The sequence below is a fragment of the Colossoma macropomum genome, unplaced genomic scaffold, assembly GCF_904425465.1.
Source record: "Colossoma macropomum unplaced genomic scaffold, Colossoma_macropomum, whole genome shotgun sequence".
Classification (NCBI taxonomy): domain Eukaryota; kingdom Metazoa; phylum Chordata; class Actinopteri; order Characiformes; family Serrasalmidae; genus Colossoma; species Colossoma macropomum.
In genome coordinates, this window is record NW_023494799.1 from 16,019,734 (window position 1) to 16,046,007 (window position 26,274).

Below are 26,274 nucleotides of genomic sequence, written 5' to 3' on the forward strand. Positions count from 1 at the left end.
TTGTAGAGCAATGTCTCAGACACCAGGCCTTTTCTATCAGCAACAAACCCGAACAAATGTTTGGATGGTTATAAATTACCGACCTATGAACCACCTTATGAACTTTTCTGCCAGAGGCAAATTAATTTACATGTTTATCCATCCATCCATCCATCCATCCATTCACTAAGGACGTGCTTTCTCCAACTGTATAATCAATGCCACATTACACTAAAGTGCAAAACTGTCAATCACATTTCTGAGTTCTCCCTCTCGGTAGGATATGGACTGCACCAAACCGAAAGAGGGGAGTTTCAATTCAACATTGCCTTATATTTCCCACTGAGCGCTGTGCTTTACAAAGATGTTTAAGTATCCTTTCAGAACAGGCAATATTACTTAAATCTAAGCTAATCATAAGCACGGTGTCCTTCGTTTGGTATTTTTTTCGAAACCTGTCGTGTTGCGACACCCCTATACCAGAGGCGCAGGGCACGAGAGCCGCGTCTGGCTGGAAGAAGTTCGGCAGCTTTGAAGGATGCGAGGAAGATGGCGATGAATGTACGGAATAGAGATGCAGTTTATCCAAGTGCCGATTACTGCAACACCTACAACCTTCACCCTGTAACATATGGAAACAGCAGCCATTATTTCCCTCGGGTACCAGGTAGGGCGGCCTGTGACATGTTTATCGTTGCGCTGTGGCGAATGCGCCGCGCTCGAGCAGATGCACTGCATCATTTAGTGGTGCAGTAGGCTTCGGGAAATCCCACATTTTGATTTTCTCAGGTATTTATTCATTAATGTATTCGCTGTTATATTTTTGGCACATTGGTATGATTTCTCAGTGATCTTGTCGTGTCAACCAGCCGTACAGAAACGAACTGATTTAACGTTACTTTGGCCATGGTCTCTAGGTACTGGAACTGATATCGGTTCCCATTGAGCTGATAGTCTGAGATTGATTTATGGTTCTCCGTCATTGATTAATGCCATCTCATGTCGCTCTGTTAGTCAGGTCCACCTCGTCCTTCCCGTTCGGTTTAGTATCAGCCTTTTTCTGGACAGATTTTGCAGGTTGCTCTGCAGCTGATCAGATGTTTCATTCACCTCAGCTCACCTCAAATAAATATACATTCATAACATGTTTTCAGGGCTTCCCTGACTAGTTAAAACATACTTTTCCTTCCTTAAATCAAACACTGGATTACGTAGTCTGACTCAAATGTTTCAGTATCGATTAACACGTTGAGAGCCTGCCAAACAGAAAAGGCCCGAACAATGTGGTATTAATGTCATCTTTAAGGAACTACTGTGGTCTGCTATAGCAAGAATGACTCATCTTCGGTCAAATAGTCTAATATTGGGAAATCCACTTGCACAGCAGAGTGAACGGGTTCATGGCCCTGTTAACATGATCATATTGTAACTGTATTTGCGAAAGACTCTGACTCAGGTTTTGGTACAGGGTTGAGGTTACCTCAGGTTATATGTGTCATACTCTTTGATTTAGAAATTATTCCTTTAGAACTAAATAAAACATTTCAGTTTTATACAGTCTTTTGCTTTTACTGTTACATGAATGTGGACTGTGTTATATTATAGGTGCCATCAGACTTAATAGGTTTATTCGCTTTTATAAAAGCTGCTGCTTGCTTCTGGCAGTCATATGTTTTCTGTTGAAAAGAAATATCTCACAGGTGTCCTGCACTGGTAAGTCGTGTAAGACAAGCTCCTGCGCCAAGCAGTTTCTACCTTTACCTTCTCGTGTACTCAGTGCACCTTGCATTATAGATGCCTGAGGGTTGCATCTTTCACTGAATGAAAGATTTTGCGCTACTCTGATAAAAGTTGTTGCCCTGCTTGTAGGTTAAAACGTTGACTAAATTCTGGAGGAAAAGACAGTAGGGTTGTGACTCTGACCTTGAGCTGCAACTATGTAGGTCCTCCTTGAGCCTATTTCTGGACTTGTATTCTCTGATGACCAAGACATATCAGGTTTGTCTTCTGGCACCAAATAGAGTGAGGGGGGAGGTACGGGAATTGGCATGGCATAGTTTATTTTGTTCATGTAGGTAAATAGTTTTAATATGTACTGAAATAACAGAATCATCTGGAGATCTCAGAACGTTTCCCGTTAGCCGTGTTTCTCATTCTTTTAAATTTCAGGCCTTCCTTTTTTCTCTCTTAATGCCAAGCTCTTTTGGCATTGAGGCGTCCTCCGTTCGTTCAACCGGAAGCAAAACAGTCCTTCGCACTCTGATGCTATTTCAGTCTACTGAATCATTGTCGTCAGGACTCCATCGGAACTGATACAGTGGAAACATTGGGACAGCAGTGCAGCAGCTGACTGTCCAACCCCCCACTCAGCCACAGATCCGCCCTTAGCAATGTACACACAGATGAGAGCCAAAAATGTCCACAGTCGAGTAGGCAGGAGTCAGCCATAATCACATCTATAGTGAGAGATGCAGAAAAGACCCACTGTTGCTAGAAGGAGGCTCTGTGCCTTCACCGCAGGGGCTGAAGATAGCCTTGTATTGCTCACCAAGCTGTCAGCCTTGCTGCAGTTCAACCGTGCTATTGTAAGGGAGGCTAATTTGCTGCACTTGATTGCATATGCCTTTTGTACGGGGATTTCATTATCATTTTTTCCTTCATCTCTTCTCTCTTCTATTTTTTTTCCTTTGTTAACTCTGACCCTTATATGTTACTTATGGATTGGCTTTCAGGTCCAGAGACTGTTCTGAAACCACCTCTGAATCTAATGTGTCAACAACAGTCTCAGGCCTTCCAGCCTGTATCCCCCACCCAGACCCTAGGGCCACCCCCAGTGATGATGTCCCCAGACCCCCTCGCTTTCCCCCTCTGCAGCCCCCTGCCTGCCAAGCCGCCTCCTCACTTGCAGCTGGTTCCCAGCCCTCCTATTACAGTGCCCCCAGTCTCCAGCCCCCAGCTCCCTGAGGAGGAGTGCCAGAAAGTGGGGACTGAGCAGGACGCTACCCTGGAAGAGTTGTGTAAGCCCCTGTACTGCAAACTGTGCAACGTCACGCTCAACTCAGCCCAGCAAGCGCAGGCCCACTATCAGGTGAACATTGTATACTGAAATTCAACAGGATTGAAATCAACAGGATTTCAATCTTTTATTTTTTTTAATTTTATGTTTTTTTATTAAATATTTCTTAATGGTCTGAATATTTGTTAATTGCCTGGTCTGTTTAGTGTATGTTATGCATGTGTGCACTCACCAAGACAAATTCATCATAAATGCAAAAGTTTGGGCACCTCTGGTCAAATAACGTCTCCTTGATTTTGAGTATAAATAAGTTAACACATGCTCTACAGAGACCATACGTCTGCAATTTTAATGTATGCTGTTTATTTGCTAAATTAAAAAAGAAAAACAAAAAAAAACATAAAATGTGGCATGTACAAAGGTTTCAGCACATTTATTATGTTGTTTTATTTTTTCATAATATGTTCAGCTCAGGGAATACATAGAAGTTGTACTGTAAAATTAACAGGAAATTGCCATATTTAACTTATTTTATGTAGAAAACCAAAAAATGTAATTTGACCATGGTTGTTCAAACTTTTGCATACTTAGTCATTAAATAAAATCAACTGTGATACAGAAAAAATGCATAATAATGGACACAGTGGTTTCTTCTCACTTTAATATAGTTTGTTTCTTGGAAATTGTGTAGTATTTGACTTCTTGAAATATTTTCAGTATCACTTTATTTGAACGCTGCTACAAAACATTGGCTTAGACATGTTATAAACCTGTCGCAGCAGAAATCATATGCTATCATGAGATGTTTGATAATATAACATCGTGTCGTGTTAACATTACCAGTCAATTGTCATGACAGATGCCATAATGTTTGATGTTATGAGGGCTAACTAGAGTACACAGCAAAAATTAGCATGTGACATAAGCTACCATGACATCAAACATTCTTGCATCTGTCATGACAATTACCGTTAATGGTAACATGATGCTTACTGATCAAAATCAGTCATGACAGCATATGATATCTGCCGTGACATTTTTATGGAATGGCCATGTTGAAGTTACGTTCAAGTAAAATGTTATGGTATTTTCTCATTGTTTTTCACTTTCTGATGCAATTAGTCACCATAAGAATACTAATGGTGTTACTCATTTTGTCCTAGTTTCTGTCCTTATAGTGAAAACATGATGCATGTTTTTGTTTCATTTCAGGGCAAAAACCACAGCAAGAAACTGAGAAATTTTTATGCTGGTAGTCAGCAGCCACCCCCTATCAGAATACCAGAGGAAGTAGAGCCAATTTCACAGCAGTCCCTCTCCACTCCACCCACAGAGACTGCCACTGCAGTGGTCAAACAGGTAAAAACTCCTCATATGTTTTTTTTCTTTCCTTTTAACCAGACTTTTCACACAGTAAAAGCAAAACAGACTGCCTTGCGCTACACGGGCTGCCTTTTTCACAGTCAGCCGGCGAACAGCCGCAGCTTTAAGCGCAGTTTGATCGTGTGGTGTCAGTCTGTAAGTCTTCATTCAGCAAAGTCAGCGTGATAGTAATCAGAGCCAGCCTCTGAGCCAGTGAGCCTTTCATCACTTCTACCTTTCTCTTGCTTGCAGCCGCCCTTCAAGGGCCCCAGCAGGGTCATCCTGGCCACGGAGAATGACTACTGCAAGCTTTGCGACGCGTCCTTCAGCTCCCCCGCCGTGGCCCACGCCCACTACCAGGGCAAAAACCATGCCAAGAGGCTCCGGCTCGCCGAGGCCCAGCAAGGCGCCAGCTCTTCGTGAGTTTCACAACGCCCACAGCAACCTACATACTCTGTTTACTAAAAGTCAGGGATGCCAAGCTTTTCAGCATGTTTTCTTTGTTGGTTTGCAATAACGTAACTTAAATACTAACAAGATGTATTCTGAGATTGACCATATTTACTAGTTTGCAATAACAATTTTCCTCAATTGTCTGTAATATTAAAGCTGCACTACGTCAGATTTTTTGGTTAAAATTGAAAAAAATAGTATTGATAAGTCTGGAGAAAAACAACACACCAAAATATGGTATCCATGTGCCGTGTAATTTAAAAGTCAAAGCTGTCAGGTCAGATTTTTGTGAGAGTTTTTTGGACCGCATCATATGTCTTTGCATATTAACGTCATGCCCACAAAGTCAAAAGATGGTCTGGCTTGATGTTAAGGTCTCAAATGCAAAATCAACACTGTACTGACAAAGATATGATGACAATAGTAGATAATTCACTTACGTCCACAGCATGTCGTTCACTAAGTTATGACTTCATTCTATTTGAATACACTTTTAATATGCTCACAGACATCAGATTCATCCACTTGGAGAGGGAGTCTGAAGCACAACATGGCATTACAAAATGTTCTTTCACACGTTGCATACAATTACACATTTCCACCAGAGAGGTCACCAAATCCCCAAAACGTACACAGTGTAGCTTTGTAGAATTAAAACAGTTGAGTTGAATAATACATTTGTAAATATTCGAGATTCGTTTATAACAGTTTTACCTTGGGAATAAAGCTAAAGCCCAAACATTGTTGTGACTCATCAGCACTCACAACACAGTGTTTCAGTTGCTTAAACCACCTTTGGGCCAACATACTTTCTTTATTTGCTTTTCATAATAATTTGGAAAAGAAAATGGTCAAATCATTATTTAGGCAAAGCCTACTCTTTGTACCAAGAAAATAAATTGATGAACATGAAGCTGAGTTTACTAAATACATAATACAGTCTAAGCAATAAATGTTTAGTGCTACTAAATCTTTTATCTCTTACTTAATTGAAAACTAGCACAGAGAAAATTCACATTTCAAAAAAGGCAAGATGTCTCAATACTTTGGACTGGCAAACACACCAACTTGATAGAAATGACCTCATTGCACTAGTGTTGTGGTTGCTTTTGTAATGCTTATGGTTTGGATTTGAGTGAGTATGGCAGGATCTGAACCAGGCCAAAAGGGCACCTTCAACACAAGCTCACTTCCGAACAGCAGAGCGCTTTGGGAAGTTTATAACAAGCAAGAACATTTTGCATGTCAGAAAGATTTTTTTCAGTTTGGTTTTATCTTCCATGTGTTTTTGCCCTGATAACTGAGGAGCTCGTTTAAATGCCACTGTGGCTGAGAGTGATAACAAGTGCAGGAAGATAGGACACTGCATCCTGCCGCACTGTTGAACGCTTGATCATATCTGAACCAGCTAGCTCAGACTAGTTTGGCCATGCCAAATATCATGAGAGACATAATTAAAGTGGTGTAGTTTAAACAGTACAAAGTATTGTCTTGCATTTTCATTGTCGGGGTATGAACATGATCTTAGCATTTATAATTCATAAGAAAGCTTACTTAACTAACGCTTATAACATTACGTTTTGTTCTGTGTGAAGAAATGAACAAAAAAAGCTAAAGATTCTCACAGATATCAATGTTTTTGCAGAGATACAGCGGATCTCGCTCAGAGGCGTTCCAGGAAAGAAGGGAATGAGTACAGACTGAACAAGAATCGCCGGACACATGTGAACACTGCCATGCCAGGTACACTTAAGAGCCAGACAGACACTGTTAATGTAAATAATCATGTTTTGTATTGTAACCTCACATGATTAATGGCCTGTTGCTATAACGTATGTATATGCATCAGATTGCTGAATTGGTTGAAAGTCAGTGTTCAGAACCCATTTTGGACTTGATTCAGTCTCACTTCCCGCTCTAAAATGCTGGGGTGTGGCTAGAAATAAGGTTCTGCCTAGTGGTCTAAAACTGTGTTTTGGTAGTGACATGAAAACGTGGGACATTTTTAGAGTAAAGTTTTTTCATTTAAAAATAAAAATAAATAATTAAATTGAAATCTATTATTTTCACTTTAAAATAAATCAGAAAGATCTTTAAAAAAATTGAAAATGCAAAAAAGTAATGTATTATTTTCACAAGTTGAAATTTAGGGAGTAGGGTTTTGTACAGCCACCTTTCAATAGAAAGTACTACATAAATTATGAACTTATAAATGTATAGGTTCTTACCATCTCAGTGAATGCCTTGGATTTTATAGATAATAACATAATGCTTATAAATATCTAAGCTCTGAATACTTAAATGTTTTTTTAAATAGTTTTTTAATGTTTAACTGCAGTTTGAACTAATTCTGTAGAATGGTGCATATATTGTGGCTGTTGGAACAAAACTCCAGCTGCCTTTTGCACTCTTTACTTATATTGCAAGAAAAAAATAGTTTTTGCCTTCTGCAGTGATGTTACCATTTTGGAGATGTAAGGTTTTGTTTTGACAGCAACAATATAAATTGCTGTGCAAAAGTCTAAGTAAATAGTAAATTGTTTAAAGCAAATAGTAAATTGTTTAAAACTGTTCATCATAGCAGTAAGTGTATTTTTTTAACCAGTAAAAATGCAGTATAATATTAGAACAGAAAACAAAACAAATAAACAAAAACATGTTTTTGTTTCACAAAAAGTAGTGGATGTCTTGTGAGCTAGTTAGAAGAACTTCTCCCCAGTGCCACGAGCCACATAGATTTGTTCAAATCCATCATCAGCACACTGATTTAATTTAATGAAGCACTGATTATCCAAACCAAGTATTGGATGATAACGTAAAAATACTAGGCTGCCACAAGGAGAGATTTGGTAATGGTTAAACCGACACGCTGACATACACACAATCAGCTCTGACTGTATTAATGTTATTTGTATTTATTCTGAGCGAATAAATGCTTGACTGCCCAGATAAATTGCTTTTTTAATTTCCGCAGGTGCTTAAAACATTTGCATTGAACTGTAATACATTCATTACAGTCTGTATTTTTAAGAGATGTTGCTTGATTATGTGTTATTTATAAGGTTTAAACTATGGGTGTAACGATACACATATTTTCAAGGTTACGATTTTAAATTCCAAGTTAAAGATTCAATTCGATTTTCAACATTTTTCAAAATGGCTTGACTCTGCATTGCTCTAATTTTACACAGAATAAATGAACTGAGATAAAAAAAGTTCTCCAATACAGCTTTATCAATGCCTGCTGTGCCAGCCCTCTGACAAAATAAGCCCCAAAAATCACAACCCCTTAAATTTATGAGCAATTTGCAGAAGCCCTTCCCCTCACCACCTACTTTACTCTGATACGATGTACCCAGCTGAGTTTTTTTCATGCTACAGTTTAACATTTCAGTATGCTGTTTTCAACATTGTTTTTCCAATTTGTCTATACAGTATGGAAATCTGTCAAAGGAATTTTAAATGTTGCTAACACTTTATTTAGATTTCCAGTATACATCTACTATACATACATTCTGACCTTTAGTGTTGCCAGATTGGCCAGCTTCCTGGCAAATTGCTTATCTTTTGGTTGGATTGGGAGAGGAAAAGTGCTTTGGCAGGTGGACAAAATTTGGGCTTGCCTATAAAAGTAAGTTTTGAAAAAGAATATGAGAAATAGTTATTCTTCTTTCATTGCTTGAAATGTTATTGTAGGTTTTTGTCTAAAAATATGTAATAAAAAAGCTTTTGGTTTTTCATACCAGTCACAATAAACACAAAAGACTGACAGTGCAGTGATCAGTACTTATCTACAAATTTTCAAAGGTGAGACAGAAATAGCGAATGTCCCCCCAGCTGGTAAATATTGATGTCTAGCTTGTTGAATGCTGTAGTAGTGTGGTTAAAATGCTAACCTTTGACTTTTTTGATACTTTTTGGGTGTTTTTTTAACCTTTTTGTCAGGCAACCCTGCCTACCTTGTCATAAGCTTACATTCAACTAAATATCTTTTAACATCACCTTAAATTTTGCCAAGAGTAAATGTAACACTTACTAACCTCACACAAACCTTAACCTCAATTGAAAGCCTAAAGCCTAACCCCAGTATTGGTTCTAGTCTGAACGCTAACCCTGACATTTCTGAGAATGAAGTCCCCACATAGTTTGTTATTAAGTCCAGTATCTTTAGACAATCTGTAGGGGACTGTCCAAAAAAAGTGGGACTGGAATAGCATTTCACATAGATCGTTTTTGCGTTGTATCTAAATCTGAGTTCTTGCAATGCAGTCGCTAGCTTTAGATGCTGGGTTGAGTTGTGGTGGTCACATATCTGCACTCTTGTGTGGAGAGTGGCTTGCAGGGGGTCGGTTTCTGGCCAGTGGTCAGAGCAGTGGCGCTAAATGCTAAATTTCTGATCCGTGCTTTGGCAACAGGGCCTTGTTTCAGGGGCTGGCAGCAGTGCTGAGGGATAGTGGGCCAGTCTGCGCGAATCCAGCGTACCGCAGTAGCCTCGCTAAATGCGGGCGCGGCGCCAGGCCTTTGGTGTTTGCAAACCGATACTCCACCCCACGTCAACCCGGCCCTTCGAACGTCACCCGCATGGTGGCAGGTCTCGATCACACACATGCCCTTGCTGACCCTTCCACACACCCCCAGCCTCTCCCCCACCCACCCACATACACACACACACATACACTCCATATAGCATCTTCCAGCTCTCAGATGAATCACAGAACACAACAGCACTACTCCAGCTTTAGGTTTAATCATAGTTTGAAAACAGCACTCCAGAAATAGCGAGGCATAAATTCCATCCCAAAATAAAATGTGGTTTAGTCGCTTATTCCAACTGACAATGCGGCAGTATTAAGACTGCAGTTTATCTCGTTAAGTTCTGATTGAAGAATGCATGATTGCTCATTAAGTTAGCTCCGTAAGATGCCACATAAAGATAGAGTGCAGTGGTCATGGAAGGCCTGTGTTTCCCTAAGGCTACTGGCATCTGTTCTCATCAGCTCATGCTGAACACTTTGGTAAAGAGCTCTAAGCAACTGTGTGTGGATTTCTCTAACAGTGTATCCACATGTGTATATTTCTGTACTCTGAAAAAAGTAATGCATGGAATTCACTTGATATAAATGTGAGCATACAAACCTCAATTCCAAAAAACGTTGGGATGGTGTGTGTAACGCTAATAAAAACAGTAAGCAGTGATAAGTAAATTCTGTTTAACCTTATTAAATTGGATACAATAAAAAATGTACAAAACAGCACCCTTTAACAGCACATAATCATTTTGGGACAACAAGAATTGATCCAGTTTTGAAAGTAGAATTTTTTGCCATTCATCCATTATAGTCTTCAGCTAGGCAACCATATGTGGTCGTCCTTGGCGTATTTTTGTGCTTCATAATGTGCCACATGTTTTCAGTGGGAGACAGGTCTGGACTGCAAGCAGGCCAGTCCAGCACCCACACTGATTATGCAGCCACGCTGTTGTAACACATGCAAAACGCGGCTTGGCATTGTCTTGTTGGAATAAGCATAATTGTCCCTGAAAGAGACTTGAAGGCAACATCTGCAGCTCCAAAATGCCTATATTTCTCTCAGCGTTCATGTTACCTCCACATATGTGCAAGTTATCGTTCCATGAGCACTAATGCTCCCCCATACCATGACAGACTCTGGCTTTAGAACTTTACACTGGCAACAATCTGGATTATCCTTTTCTTCTTTGGCCTGGAGAACACAACATGTATATTTTCCATAAACAATCTGAAAGACCACAATGCACATTTCCTTTGGGCATCACTGATCATTCGTTACAGACGATGTTGAGCGCAGAGAAGTCGGTGGCATTACTTAACGTTTTTGCCGTTAAATATGGTTTCCACTGTGTATAGTACAATCTCCTACTGCATTTGTTTATTGACAACAGCTTGTCAAAGTATTTCTGAGCCCATATCCGTCACAGAAATGTGCTGTTTTTAATGCAGTGCCATCTGAGTGTTTGAAGGTCACAGACATTCAGTTGTGGTTTTCAGCCTTGCTCGTTACGAACTGAGATTTACCCAGATTCCCTGAAACTTTTGATGATATTAAGAACCGTAGAGGCTGAAATACCTAAAATCCTTGCATTTGCTCATTGAGAAAAGTTGTTCTTAAATTGTTAGTTTATTTGCCGGCGCATTTTTTTGGCAAAGTGTTGAGCCTCGATCCATACTTGCTAGTAAAGGTTTAGGCCTTTCCTGGATGGTCCTTTCATACCTTAGCATGACTGCAACATCTGTTTAAGACGTTTCTTTTAGAACATTTCATAACGTTCCTAGTTTTAAATTGCCCCTCTATCAACTTTGCATGTGTTGCATGCATCAATTTCAGAATTAGCACTTATTTACAAAAAACAATTAAGTAAAGGAAAACATGCATAGCATATAATGTATATCTTGTCCTCGTACTGTTTAAATATAGCTCAAAGTGGATTTACAAATGACTGCTTTCAGTTCATAGTGGCATTTCACATACTGTCCCAACTTTTTTGGAATCAGGGCCTATATTTAAACTTTCACAATCCTATGTTTATGTTGCATAAAGCAGAAAGCACATTTACTGAAATACAGAAACACCGAAAATCAATAAACAAAAGCTCTGGTGCTATACCACTTTTGAAGGTCATGTTTGTATAATAATAAATAATGTTTGTTTATTTCAGCTCAAGCTGTCTGTGGGAGGTGCTAAGTATCAGCAGCAGGAAAGGAAGATATCTAGCTAACTGCTAATTTCTCTACTTTAGGCTTGTACTTCAGTAGTTGTATACAATAAAACAAAAATTAAATAATGAAATTCTTAAATGCAGTCATTTTTTGGCCAGTTAATCGTCAGCTATAATGCCATGTCATGATTGCGACAGGCCTAATTTCATGTGATTTGCTTCTATATATAGCCCCATGTGTATAAATGCGAATGCATATTTTATTTGACACATCTAGCCTACATATGCATATTTTCTGCTTGCATGCACATATTTCTGCCTGCAGGCAGAATGCCACTTTGTACTGTAGTGCTGTGAAGTACTTACATGTTGTCATTGTGCATGTACATCTCAGGGCCTTACTACAACCCCCGGCCAAGGCAGCGCATTCCGCGGGATCTGGCCATGTGTGTGACGCCCAGCGGTCAGTTCTACTGTTCTATGTGCAACTCGGGGGCCAGCGAGGAGGCTGACTTCCGCCTGCACCTGGAGAGCAAGCAGCACAAGAGCAAAGTGTCCGAACAGCGCTACCGCAGTGAGATGGAGAATCTGGGCTACACCTAGGAGAAAGAAGGCAATACTGAACAGGGAATCATCCATGTAATTCTCCAAGTGCCCAATACTGGCTTTGTTATGGAAGACTTTGCACAGAACGGTTTGGCTTTGTGGAAAAAGATGAACGAAAGCTACCTCTTGTAGAATTACAGGTGATTTTAATGTCAGATTGTGCATCTTCCTTCGGATGAACCTGGATGAAGCTTTTTGTCTTATGGTATGTAAAGAACTGGTCCATCAAAAGGAACCGTTTTTACCCTGACAATCGGGCGAGTCACCAAGTGAAAGAAGGCAGCTTTGCAGAGGTCGCCATAATTGCATATCTAGGATCAGTTTGCCTTAAAGCTCGCTAACAATTCAGACTTATTTCAGTATTAAGGTACTAATCCTAGATAAGCTTATGAGAACTCTCCAATCAGATCAATGCAGGTCTTGGTTTAGTTCTTTCTTTCAGTAGTACAATGTTATGTTGAAAATTTAATTATTTATTTCATTATATGATTTGTGTTGGTGGTTTGGTGTGTTCTTGTGGAATTATGAGTTTTCTGTGTTTTCCTTTTTTAAACTAACATAGACTTCAAATTCATGACCGTGCAATCAATGCCTCAAAAATAGGAACGCTAGGTACATACAAAAATTTAGAGGCAAACGTCCGGCTCACGGCTAGCTGTGGGTTCACTGTGTTACTTCAGGAATAGGAGCCGAGTGCCTCAGACCAAGTGTGCTGTCCGAAGAAATTAGCATTAGCATAGCAACTGGGCTTCAGGTCAGCAGATTGAAAAGTGCTGCAGGCTTCTTACAGGACCTGCTGAATGTACTATGACTGCGATGACAATATCTTTCCTCACTGGTTTTGCACAGCTGTATTGTAGATGCAGTCTGAAGTATTCACACCTACAGAGATTATTCAGTTTGTTTGCCTCATTCTGTGACATAGCTGACATATACCCCAGAAAGGCGTCTTTTCACTCTCAGTCTAGAGACTGCTGTTCGTCATGCTCTCCCTGTGGTTCTTCCCTTGGTAAGCTTTCCCTTCTCAAAATGCAGCAAAGCTCAGGGGAGCCCAAACTGGAGCTATTTTTAAAAAGGTGACTTTGGGTCAGTTCCTCTGCGCACCCCTACCTCAAATGAGAATGGTTCTTCTTCTGAACAGTCAGTCCAGTAGTAGTTTTGATAGCTTGGATAGAGAAAAATTAAGAAAACATTAGAAAGCCCACCAAGAAATTTAATGTATTAATAATGTATTAATGTAAGATATATTGACGAAACAAATAATCTATTTTAACGTATTTGTATATTTCTAGATATTTTCAGAGAAGGGACTATGAAATTCTGAGAAAAGTTACATAGATTACAAGTTTTATCAACAGCTATGTCCAGGTTCGGTACATAGTTTGTTTGTGAAGGAAAGTTTTTATTTCAGTATCACTGTATTTCGTAGCTAATTGTATGTTCAAACCTGTTTACATTCACAGAGTAATATAGACATTTAATCAAGGGCATTTGCAATATGGCAGGCTATAAGAATGCTCCCTTCTTAATACCACTCCATTCCAGTTTTGTCTGCCTCTGAATTCTGTCACTTTTTACTGTTTAAACCAGTAATAACCTGCATTATTAATTGTTGAAGTTCCTCTTTGTTTTGCGTAGTAGTAAATATGTATGATATTTAGAAACAATGTGAGCATGATAGTATTACTACTGTTGAATATTTTATAATATGTGAAAAGAGGTCAATGCACTGCAAGTGGGGAAAAAAGAGCCATTTGTTGAATCCGTTTTTCAAGTATTGCACTTGTTCAAGCAAAGAGAAAGAAAATTGTGATTAACAATTGCTTTTTGTTATCGTAGTTCGATGTTTATATGTAATTTTAATCAAATGTTTACAGCGGGAATTTAACAGGGCATTTTTGCCCCATATCACTTTACATGGTTCGCTCTACTGTATTTTTGGGGATGAGCGTAGCTCGCTGATAGCTTGTGCATCAGACTACTTTGACCTAAGGCTCTTTTTTCTGTTAATCTGATATGGAGACTAACTAGCTGCACTAATGTTGTTGGGTTTGAGCCCATACTTAGGCTGAAAGCTCAATCCTGTGCCTCTGAATCTTAAGCACATTCTGTTGGAAGTGATGTGTTCACCGTGCAGGTGGCTTGTGTTCTAAATCCGAGTTACACCCATTTACAGTGATTTAAAATACTGTAGTTGTTGTTTTCCCACCCTCATTAGTTTTAACAGGCACTTATGACTTCTGAGCTCTACAGCATTGCTCTTGAAGACCCCCAAAACATGGATAAGTTTGTATAAACTTAATTCTCAAAGCAGGCCTGGTTAAGAGAATACTTCATTGGTACATCATGATTCAAAGGTTTGGAATCGCTTGTCATATTAATATTCTATGCTATTCTATCCTGTAAAAACATATACAGAGTCGAAATATTCTAAACTACACACCAAAATGTATTTTAGATGCAAATTTTGTGAGACAAAAAGGTTATTTCATGCCAAACAATGCACTGTAATTATCTATTTATTGTAGGGATGGACAATATGACAACATTTTCTTGTATTGTGACAGATTACATCATGATACACCACAATATGCTTTTCTAAGCATATCACGAATTTTGTCAGAATACTGACCAAATGCTAGAATGTAGCTTTAACAAAATTGCAGTAAAATGCATGATTAGTCCTGTTTAATTTGATTTAGTGCAGCACAGTAAGCAAAATGTTGAATAAAAATAATTGTACTCATCGTGTTTGATGGTATTTTTAAAAGGACCCATATCCTACATTATTCTTCCATTTTATTTTATTTTCCCTGAGGTCCACTTTGACATTTGACACATTAGTGTGTTATGCCAAAAAAAGACACAATTCTTTTTTACATGACTACTTTCCAGCCCACCGCGACCCAGAAGGATAAGCGGTTTAGATGATGTATGTATGTATGTACTTTCCAGCCTCTTTTTCTCCTTTAGAATTAAGCAGGCTGTTTTTGTTACTGTACCTTTAAGACCAGTATGTGTGAATGAGCTCTATTCTGATTGGCTGTGCTCTACTGTGCCTCAAGTACCGGTTTTGAAACACTCTTTATAACTTCAGCATGAATACTGCTGTAGGCTGAATAGGTGAATATATGTAAATGTGATGGCTTGAGTGACATCACAAAAACAGTGAATTTAAAATAAGTTGTTTTGGCAGCTTAGTTTCTATATATGGGCTGTATGGGCTGCCGAGTAAATGCTGTTTTGAAACTTTAATAATATATTATTAAATAATATATTTAATAAAAGTTTACATACTGCATCACACTCATTTATTTTAAATGTAGCACTGATGATATGTTCTTTCTGTTCCACATTATCATGATACATATCATGAATTGTGAATTGTCTTCAAGTATCATAGTTTTTATGTTTACCATATCACCCACTCCTAATCTATAGTAATAGTACAGGGGCCAGAATGTAACTGCTGCCTCATTTAAGGTGGAACGAAAAAGCTCCTGAAGAAAAAGCAAACTTTACGCTTGTAGAAATTCAGACCTGGAACAACATTTATCACCGTTTTGCCAGGCCTGTGGGGCCGGTGTTAGAAAGCAGTATTGACAGATTTATTTATATATTGTTCTGTTTTGTTTTTACAATATTGTACAATAAAAATATTTCACACTTGTTAAAAGTGGCTCATATTTTATATTGGTAGGAAAAGTGGTTTTACATGATTGAAAACAGTGATTCCAAACTTTTGAATGGTGGTGTATGTCCACTGTTTGTTGGTCGAGGCGTCTTATGCTCGTTAAATGAGGCAGAACAGCTTTCAGACGTGCAGTACTTCAGCTGTGAGGGATTCAGAGTGAACATGTTTTTAGTGGCTGTGTTGGTGTTGTTCATAGCAAGGCGTTTCCTGTTGTGAGTAGCGCAGCAGTACATCTGTCCACTGTGTGGGCAGGAAGCGGTGACCCCTGTGTCCAAACTGGCCTTCCCCAAGGAAGCCGGGCCATCTCCAAAGAGAGCGCACTCCGCAGACAAACCAATCTAGCTTCTCCCTGCCAAAACAAACATCCACTTCCACCGAGCCCTCGCTCGCTGTTTACCCCAAAACTGAGCAATCGATGGCTTTGCCTCTTCATTTTGTGAAGTCTTAGCAAGGACGCTGAGGTTTTCTGAAGGGGTTTCGAGTTTGTTTTATTTTGAGACCAATCAAAATAAGATCTAACTGTAGTGCCTTCTGAAACCACATTTTTCATTTCATGGATGCCTTTGGGAACTGTGTCAGACCGATATTGCGGTTGTTGTTCAGCGAAGGCTGAAATGTTGATGGTGCAATATGTGGCAATATATGACTTGATTTTTTTTCCTTATATAAATATAAATGTTACATAAAATTATTTGACAAGTACTGTGGTGTAATGAATGTACTACATGTTTGAGAGATGAAAAAACAACTTCACTGGAGAGATTACTGGGACAATTATTTTGAACGGATCATATGTATGAACAGAAAGTTTAATTAAAAGAGGAATTTAACTCTTTGTTATTGTCATCTTGCCTCTTATTCATAACCACCAATCTGAAGCTTCCATATCTGTGCCTAAAGGCTCAGAAAGTCATTTACAACTTTAGCCTGTGGCATGATTATTCTCTGTTAACTAAAGAGAGCACAAGTTGTTTCTCCACTGAAATAATGTCTTTATGAACTCATAGGATGGTTAGTAACCCCACCCTTAGTACACATGTGAGATTCCAGGCAGGCTGTAGTGAGTGGGCCGCATTGTACGGGGAGAAGTCAGCTGAACAGACTTGTGTGACTCTCTGTTTATTGAGTGTTGTACTGACTGAACCCTGCGGACTGCAGCAGTAGGGAGTAGTCACCAGCAGAGTCTAATGAGCTGACAGTTGTACGAAAGCGTTTCTTTGGAAATTCTAGCTGAAACTGACAGCACGGCCTTTAAATCTCACTGGCTTCAGAAGTTAGAAGTTGATCTGAGGCCAGTTCTTCTCATAATGGTTCATGATTTAGACAAGACTCTGGTCCCTCATCAACTCAAGGACCAAACTACCACAACATATCAATCAGGTTGCCTTTATTACTGTTATTTTCCCTGTTTGCCTTGAATTTCTTCAGAACTTCTTCAGATCTTGATACTGATCCCTGCTTTGAACACGTTAAACATGGTGATTCAGATTTGACAGACAAATCAGGGTAGTTGTACACATCTGTAACATTAAAGGGTCATATCCCATCTTTTCCTATTTCTGGGGTCCACTTTTGATGGTTTTTGTGGTTTTATGTTCCAAAAAACATAGTTATTAATTGTTATTAATTTTTTTAGTTGATCACTTTCTAACTTCTCTTTAACACTTAGGCCAGAAACACATTCGAGCACAAATACGCAAATGCAAATGACAGCGCTTAGTCAACACAGTGCAAATGCACGGCCCTTCTGTACAAACACACTGTGCGTTCTTACGGGGGCGATAAAGGATGAATCAGAAAGAGATCTACTGGCATTCCAACAGCCACAACAGTTAAACATGTGGAAGGTAGATGAGTGTGAGCCACTTTAGGCCAGAAACATACTTCACGCAAGTACGCACATGCAGATATGTTGAGCTATGCAGACACAGTTTTGCGCGTTGTTGAGTTTTAAAATGTGTCATGGTGCAATTCATAATGCAGCACAAGCATGAGCTGCATTCTAAGCATTACAGCAAGGGTTGCTATGGGAAAAGCCAAGCCTGACCAAGCTGACCAGACTCATACCAGAGAACTTGTAATGAGAATTACCACTGTAATGTGTTCTGGGTTTCTCAAACGCTACGGGGCGCTCCCGAGCGAGTCCAAAATGAAAGGGTTAAGATGGAGCGTTTGAGCAGAATCATAGTTTATAAATGCTTAAACATTTTTAATGTAAAAGAATACATTAATTTCTGGAACACACAGGTAAGTTTTCTTTGCTAGAGAAATACATCCTTCTACTTACCAAAAAATTTATAAACTATTTTAGCTTTTCGTTTCCCATTGATTGAGGACTTGCTCGCTGGTGCCCTCTAGTGTTATGCAGTCATGTTTTTGATATAACGAGGGAAATAGGAAGAGGCTCCGCTCGCACTGCTCTCTCCCAGTTAACTGTCATAGCTGAGTCTTTTGCAAAAATCGTTTGCTCATATAAACATATATATTTCATCACCTCTTCATTCTGATAGAACAGGTATAGCACCCAACACTTTTCTGTTATTCATATGTTTAGAAGTTGTGGATGGTTGGAAAGACAGTAGCTCCCATTCTTATATGTCCACCATCGCCCCTTTGAGTATTGATTGGTTTAACCGGCACAGTAAAATAAGAATGTGTGGTAAGTTTGTACAGAAGGGCTGTGTGTTTGCGACGCGTTGGCCAAGCATTGTCATTTGTGTTTGCATACTTGCATGGAGTATGTTTCTTTGTTTCATCAAAAAAGGTGATCATGTATGTTTATGCACTTTTTGCAAGAGATTTGTCCAAATGCTCATCTGCTATGACAGTTGACTGGGAGAAAGCCATAGATGTCCATATGGAGAAAGCACGCTGGCAGTACTAGACAGCTTGTTTAGGCTTGGCTGTCACTGTTGCTAGTATTATGAACACCAAAATGTCGACGGGTGTTCTTAATGATGAAACTGAATATTATAATTAGCGCCCCTTGCAGTAGTGCTCAAGATGCAGTTCGAGCCTGTGTTGAGTAATGAATTGCATGACACATTTTTGAACGTATCAGTGTGAGAAACCCTGTCTGTGTAGCATGAAGCGTCTAAGTTTGCGCCAGAAACATACACAACACAAGTATGCAAATGCAAATGACGTAGTGACATGACAGAGTGTCCATTAGCTATAGCGGACATATAAGAATGGGAGCTACTGTCATTTCAACAGCCACAACTAAAACATGAGAACGGTGGAAGAATGTTAGGTGCTTTACCTCATCAGAATGAAGAGGTGATGATTTAATATACATAGATATGTTTAAGCAAGCAAACCATTTTTGTGAGATTTCAGTTGCTTGTCTGCTATGACGTTTGACTGGGAGAAAGCCCAGTTTGGCCAGGCACACTGCACCGTAGGATTGTTCCACCATGTTGGCAGGGTTCTTTCTTTGTTTTCATGCTGCAAATACCGACATACCGCCTTGATTTTTGCACAGGGGCACAGTCATGCTGGAACAGAAAAGAGCCAACCCCTAAAAAACAACCCCTTAGCTTTATCGCTCTTCTACCAAATTTTACATTTAGCACAGTGCAGTCAGGCAGGTAACGTTCTCCTGGCATTCAGCAAACCCAGACTCGTCTATCTGAATGATAGATAGAGAAGCGTGATTCATCACTCCACAAAATATGTTTCCACTGCTCTCGTAAACATATTTGATATATCATCAGTGTTTTAACCACCACAGTGACATAAAAAACACACTAGGAGTTTGTACAGTAGTGCTGTGCATTTGCAATGCATTGGAGACTGAATAAAATGGCCACAAGGTGGCGCCCACAAAGAAGTACATTAACAAATTTTATTCAACCTGAAAAAAATACTTTCAACCTTTGTTTTAATGAAAGTATTTATAAGTTAAATAAAACTACACACTTAAAAAAACATAGTCTTCAATGGTTCTTTAGTAAAGAAGATGATTCTATGTAGAACCATGAACACTCAAGGAACCCTTTGCATGTTTAAAGGATTCTTTGCATCATGAAAGCGTTATTCAGATTGATGGAGAATGTGTTTTATATGGTTCTATATAGAACCATTTTGAAAAGGGTTCTATATAGCACCAAAAGGGTTCTTATATTGTTAAAGGCCTGACCTGACCCTTTTTTGATACTATATAGAACTGATTTCAAAAAGATTCTATGTAGAACTATCTACAGAACATTCTCCAATCTGAAGAACCATTTAGTGATGCAAAGAACCCTTTCAGGCAAAGCGTTCTTTGAGTGTTGAATGGTTCTATATAGAACCATTTTCTTTACTAAAGAACCATCATTTTTAAGAGTGTATCTCAATTGCTTGTGACCACTTGAAGTAATGTTCTTAAGTTGATCTGAGCAACCATTTTTACAGTATACATGTAAATGGGCGGGGCTAGACTGCTGTAGGCTGTATATGCAAATGCACTGTTTTTGTAATATCACAAAGACAGTACATTCACAACATGTTGTTTTTGAAGTCTAATGTACTGTATGGACTGGGGAGTGAATGGTTTTGAAACTAACATTATTTACATACTACATCAAAATTCTTAACCTAAAGCAAGGTCAATGATTTGGACGCTTTACTTGGTATTTTTGATTCTCACAAAGGCTTCGATAACAATAAAACTGTCCAAAGTAAGCTGCCTTTTCACCACTAAGTACTGAAGGCAGACTCAAACGGCTGTTTGGCTGCTGTGACATGATCTGTCCAGTCAGCAGTTTTTAATTTTGCCATCTGCTTCCTTGTTTATGTTTTTTAGCACTTCATCTGCTCTCCTTTTCATTCCATTTAGTTAATGGGTAAGTGAGGGAATTTCGAACCTGAAATAATTACGCGTGCAGTATCATTTTTGCAAGTCATTTATATTAATTAATGTGAAGCTTCATTGTTCTTTCACGCATCATACGGATATCTTGTGGCTTGATATAAAAATTGGCATCATTGCCAGTTGTTTCGTAATCTCAATAATATTGGTTTAACCCATTGGATTAAACTCTGAGTGCCTATATGTGGCCCACACTTCAATTACTTACATAACTTACATATCGCTGCTGTCGGAACAAAACCTTGTTTTTCAGTTTTTGACATAATTCAAATAATTCATAATTGCCTGTTGCCCTTTACATTGTGTCAAAATTTCATGATGAATGGTCCCAAAGAAACGGCCCAAAATGACTTGGAAAAACGTCTGGTTCCACTGACTTACATTAAAAGTAAAGTATGTTTTTCCTTCTCCTGTAAAGTTACCATTTTGGCGATTTTGAAGGTTTTGTTCCAACAACAGTGATATTATAGTTAATATTGAGTAACAGGTCTTAAGATCATTATCTGAATAATGCGCCTGGGGTTCAAGCTTTTACAATTAGTAATCATATTTAAAACATGTAGCTGCCTAAGGAGCCTACACTGATAAAAGTGATGCAATTAACTTAATTCAAAAGTGTGCAGCTACCTAAATATAACACATCAACACAAGTTTGTCTTTCTGATTATTTTTTTCTGCTTTTAGCAATAATTATGTCACAATATATTTGATTCATGTGGAAATGAGTGGAAATGATATACAGACTTGAATCAAGTAGTTTCAGTGCAACACTTTTTCAGCGTGACTGATGATGGCTCACTGAGTGTGACAGCAGAGGGAGCCAGAACATCACATTAGGAGACCACAGAGATCTGTCCAGCATGTGCTCTCTCTCCACCACCAGGATCAACATGATCTTCCCTTTAATGAGAAATTCTGCTCCCGCAGGACGCTGCTCCACATCTTGTAAAGCTTAGATGGAGGAGGTCAGGCTCTCTTCGTCTATACGAGAGGCTTGCAAGTGATTGTGGCGATCAGCTAATCGGTCATTTAAATTCTGCTGCACAGCGCTGTTGCACTCCAACCCAGCACAGCCTTACAGGAAAATTGGGGGAAATTGGTTCAAATATCTAAACTGTTTGAGAGGTTTGAATGAGGTCATTGTTTCATTGTCTACTAAATTCTACAAATTGAATCAATGTTAAAAGGTTGATTTACATCACAACGGGCTCCTTTTAACATAAGCTAATCAGTTCAAGCCTTTACTCTCAGTGTGTATGAGTGTGTATTTGTTTTTATACATATTCAGGAAAACAAATGTTTTGATTATAAAGTTTTCCTGTAATGGACACAAAATTACTTGTAATAAATCTTCTTATATGAACGTACATTAAAGTTGAGAGTGTTTTTCTTTCTCATATAAAGTTAGCATTTCAGAGATACAACATTTTGTTCCGACAGTGATGATATTATATAATAAACGTGGGACATTGTGTATGACCCCAGGTCCTGGCACTGTACAAAAACAAATGCATGTGAGTGTGTGTATGTGTACTGAAAGCATGATTTACAGCAGTGAATCATCTCTGGTAGTTGTGGAATGCTGTGCTCACACTGGTGACTGACACCACAGACCCCCAGCATATGGCAGGTGCAGCCAAACTGGCATCTGACGTCACTCTGACTGACCTCTAGGCAGCCGCCAAAACTGCAGACTTGACCCGGTCTCTAAGGGTCAAGGAGCATGCCACCAGGGCTGAGTGGCCCCATCAAACAAACAAACTCATTAAACCCCAGGACATGATCTGAACACTCTCTGGTATCCTAGCAAGCTGATACGGGACTATTTGTGCTGCTAAGAGCCTTATATCTCCTAGCAGTGAGGACCTTTTAGCAACGTTATACAACACAGTGTAATGATTTACAGGAATCTGTTATTTTATGGTTCACTTAAACCATGAAAGTTGTTCCAACAAACACTTATATTTAGCCCATCGTGTTGCTGTGCTATATGCTTACGGTTATATGCAAAGGTTTGGGTGCCCCTAGTCAAAACACATGTTTTGTTGATTTTCTAAGTGTAAATAAGTACACATCCTCTACAGAGAACACACTTCTGCACATTTTAATGCACTATTAGTATTAGTGTTATTTTTTTCCCAGTATGTTAAAATCAAGAAATATGTAGAATCTAAAAAAATTTGCACTAAAATGTGTAGAAATAAGCCATATTTTAGTTTGTTACCTGACTAATCAACAAAATAAGTAATTTTACAGGGGGTGTTTAAACCTTTGTGTACAACTCTGTATGTAATTATGTAATTGCATAATTAATTATGTAGTTATTCAATGAATTATATTTACATCTAATTTACAACAGATGCAAATCTGCAACTTTTTTCTATTGGTTTCCATGTCAATCAATGAGAAAAACAAGGCAAAATGTAAAGGATTTTTTTCTATTGTTGTTTCTACAAGACTGTAAAAGTATGGAACATTATGTATGATCCCAGGTCCTGACATTGTATAAAAACAAACTGAAAGGACATAAACACTTATTTTTTGGTTACTGAGGTTAAGGTTAGGGTTAGCAACATCTTTAGTTAAACGGTATGTAATCCTCAAAAGTTTAGAATTGTAGCTGTCATTTTGCTGTATGGTTTAACCCCTTAAATGGCCAGCGCCCACCAGTGGGCCCAAAGTTTTATTACACACTTCTATAGTTCAATACCGTTCTCACTGCTGTGTTTTCTTTGTTTATGCTTTTTTTCAGTCTGAGGTACAGTGGCTGCTTCGCTTGTAGACGGTCCAGTCTCAAGATCTTGAAAAACCCTTTTAACAATTTATTCATGATGGATGAGTTTCATATTATAGAAACGTGAAAGGTTTTACACTGACTTGCACTGAAAATATAAACACAAAATTTAGTATTTTGCCAGAACAATATAATGACATTTAATTGTCAAAAATATTTGAAACTACATTAGTCATATTTAAAGTTACTATGCTATGAGGCTAAAGTAGCTAAAAACAAATGGAAGTCCACAGTAGGTCAACACAGCTAACAGCAGTTAGCATCTTGCTTTGTGATACTTTTAACACAAGCAGCAGTGCATTTAGATTTGACTGCAGCGTTTTAATTCAGTCTCAGTCAGATATATGCAATGTTCTTGAGATGTGCAAAAATATGCTAAAATAGTTCTAACATAAAAAGTCTTCTGTTAATTAACTCATCGGTGTTGACTACTCATGTGTGAAAGTACAAAATAAGCATTTCCCATCAAATAATTCCATGTTTAATACAATAAAGCACTTTTCTTGCAGCCCCTCCTGTTTAGATCCCCAAGCAGATGTCCTTGTTTAATGAGCGCTGCAGCTGCACAGCCCGAGCACAGGAAGAGCCGTATTTGTAAGGAAGTGTCCGTCAGGCCTGGGCTATGTTCCGTTGCCAGGGGAACAGCAGGAAGTGCAGAGCTTCCTGCTCACTGAGAAAGGGTCCTGCCTGCTGTCTGCTGAGGCCAGTTTAAACAGCTCCCTATCATTAGCTCAGATGTGGTGTATACCAAAGTGCTGTTAACCTACTACACCATAAGCTCTGTGCCTTTCTGTTTATTGATATCCTTTAACCTCTTAAAGGGGAATTCCACCGATTTTTTGAAATTGCTGCATAATTAAATAGTTGAAATGTAAACTAAGTCACATAACATTGAATAGTTCATTATAACTATGATTCATTACTATTAAAAACAACAGATAGTTTTATAATGCATATATGTTTCATGGGGCCCTTGGCTTATGGGGGTCTAAAGCGGCTGCCTAAAATTGCCCAGTGTAAATACTGCCTCTGTTTGATTCATTAAATTCTTCAGACATCTGGTTTGTCTGAACCTTTAACCTTTAGGATTATTATTTAGTTCTTAATCCTAATATGTATTATTACGTATAAGTAAATGCTAGGAATTATTCTACTACTATTAAACTGCTATGTAAGTTATGTATTTATGAGAGTGGTGAACTGTGATTTGGACCTGGTTGGCCTAAAACTGCAGGTGTATTACTACGTTATTAAATCTAAGACTTATTTTTTGGTCATTATGATTTATTGTTTTGTAACTTTATTTAAACTAGTATGTACATTTTGCATATGTTGCCAGGTTGGACAAGCTTAGCATAAAACAATTCACTAAATCACTTGAATGCAAACACAGTGATTTAAGAAATACCCATTTATTGCCAAAGGGATCTTCTGTATCACTGTCTAATATCACTATTATGTTTTTTTTCTTTGATAACAAAGATTCCTTCTAATATCCTCACTAGGTAACATGTACCTGTGGCTTCTCTGTCATGTTTTGTAGCTACTAAACATTGCAAAATCTAAAACATTTGATCAATCATATACTTTAGTCTGTTTGCATTTGCATTATTTATTCTTTTTATAAAAAACCGGAAGAAAAAATTTACCCAGTACGAATGTTTATGTGAAGTTTGATGACTATATTTGAGATTTGCCATTTTTATCAAGATAATGCTAAGATAATGCTCCTCGTCTTGTCTGTTAGCACCAAGCTAGCGAGGTTAGTGCAGCATTATGTTAGATTTTGAGGTCAGCTTTAATTTAAATAAAGACATTTTAAACTCGTAACAGGCATGTACAAATCTAACTCCAAACGTGTTGGGACAGCAAATAAAATGCAAATAATAAATAAAAAAAAACAAAACACTTTTTTATAAATGTACTTTGACCAGTATTTGAACAAACCAGTACAAAGACAAGATAATGAATATCTGACCTTAACAGCTTCACTGTTAAATGAAATTGATGCCTGCAACATGTTCCAAAAACAGGGATGGGGCAATTTAAGACGAGGTACACTGTGAAATGTTCAGTAAACACCTTAAACAGGTAATGTATTCATGCTTGTGTATAAAAAGAGCATCCAGGAAAGGCCTAGACCTTTAGGAATAAGAAGCTGTTTGAGGCCTGCCATAATATAATAACTTTCAGCTTCTCTTTGCCCAGAATGACATTTAATAGGACATAAAATGATAACAAGTTTGCATACATTCTTTGACTAAAGTAAACTTTGGCTGAAACAGTAACGAACAACATTTCCATTCCCTGATCGTACCATAACCTCGAAATACATCCATAAGGCGGATATTCCCTGGTTTCTCAGATAAATAAAGCATTCTAATCTGCGTAATAAGGCTTTTCTAACATGCACAGTAAAAACAGAAACAGCCTTCCTTTAATCATCATTCAACAAATGTCAGTCACTTAATTTGCCACACTTGCTTTCAATGTGAAATTGTCTCCTCTGGTCAGTTGTTACCACACAATGGTTTATGAGCAATCCCTCATTTCACAGACCCCATAAACCTCTTCACAATGCAGGTCTCATCAACTGGAGAGGAGGACTAATAGTGTGTCATTGCAAATGGACTCAAAGAGAGAGAGAGAGAGAGCGATGGAGAGAGAGAGAGAAAATTACACAGTCATCGTATGATTCTCTCAAACACTCCTCTAGGCAAGTGTGAATGATCCTGTCTAAATAAGCAGCCCCATTTATCTTCTGTCAATAACAAATTCTGTGGAAATTGCCTCATCAGCTGCAAATAATATGGCACCATCC

At 38.4% G+C, this 26,274-nt stretch overlaps 1 protein-coding gene across 1 annotated transcript; it reads left to right on the forward strand.

Annotated features, from left to right (window-relative positions):
- Positions 1-499: 499 nt before the first annotated feature.
- zmat3 (zinc finger, matrin-type 3) lies at positions 500-16,639 on the forward strand. Its single transcript, XM_036587231.1, has 6 exons — positions 500-646; positions 2,712-3,067; positions 4,208-4,354; positions 4,610-4,776; positions 6,456-6,553; positions 11,899-16,639. Exons 1-6 carry the CDS (start codon positions 529-531, stop codon positions 12,105-12,107), a joined length of 1,095 nt encoding a protein of 364 aa, XP_036443124.1. The 5' UTR covers positions 500-528; the 3' UTR covers positions 12,108-16,639.
- The last annotated feature ends 9,635 nt before the right edge of the window (positions 16,640-26,274 follow it).

Excerpts from the sequence above, each read along its gene's own strand:
- zmat3 (XM_036587231.1), top strand. The coding sequence starts at position 529 with ATGGCGATGAATGTACGGAATAGAGATGCAGTTTATCCAAGTGCCGAT. Across the intron at positions 4,355-4,609 it reads CCACTGCAGTGGTCAAACAG|CCGCCCTTCAAGGGCCCCAG; the intron begins GTAAAAACTCCT and ends TCTTGCTTGCAG. Across the intron at positions 4,777-6,455 it reads CAGCAAGGCGCCAGCTCTTC|AGATACAGCGGATCTCGCTC; the intron begins GTGAGTTTCACA and ends ATGTTTTTGCAG.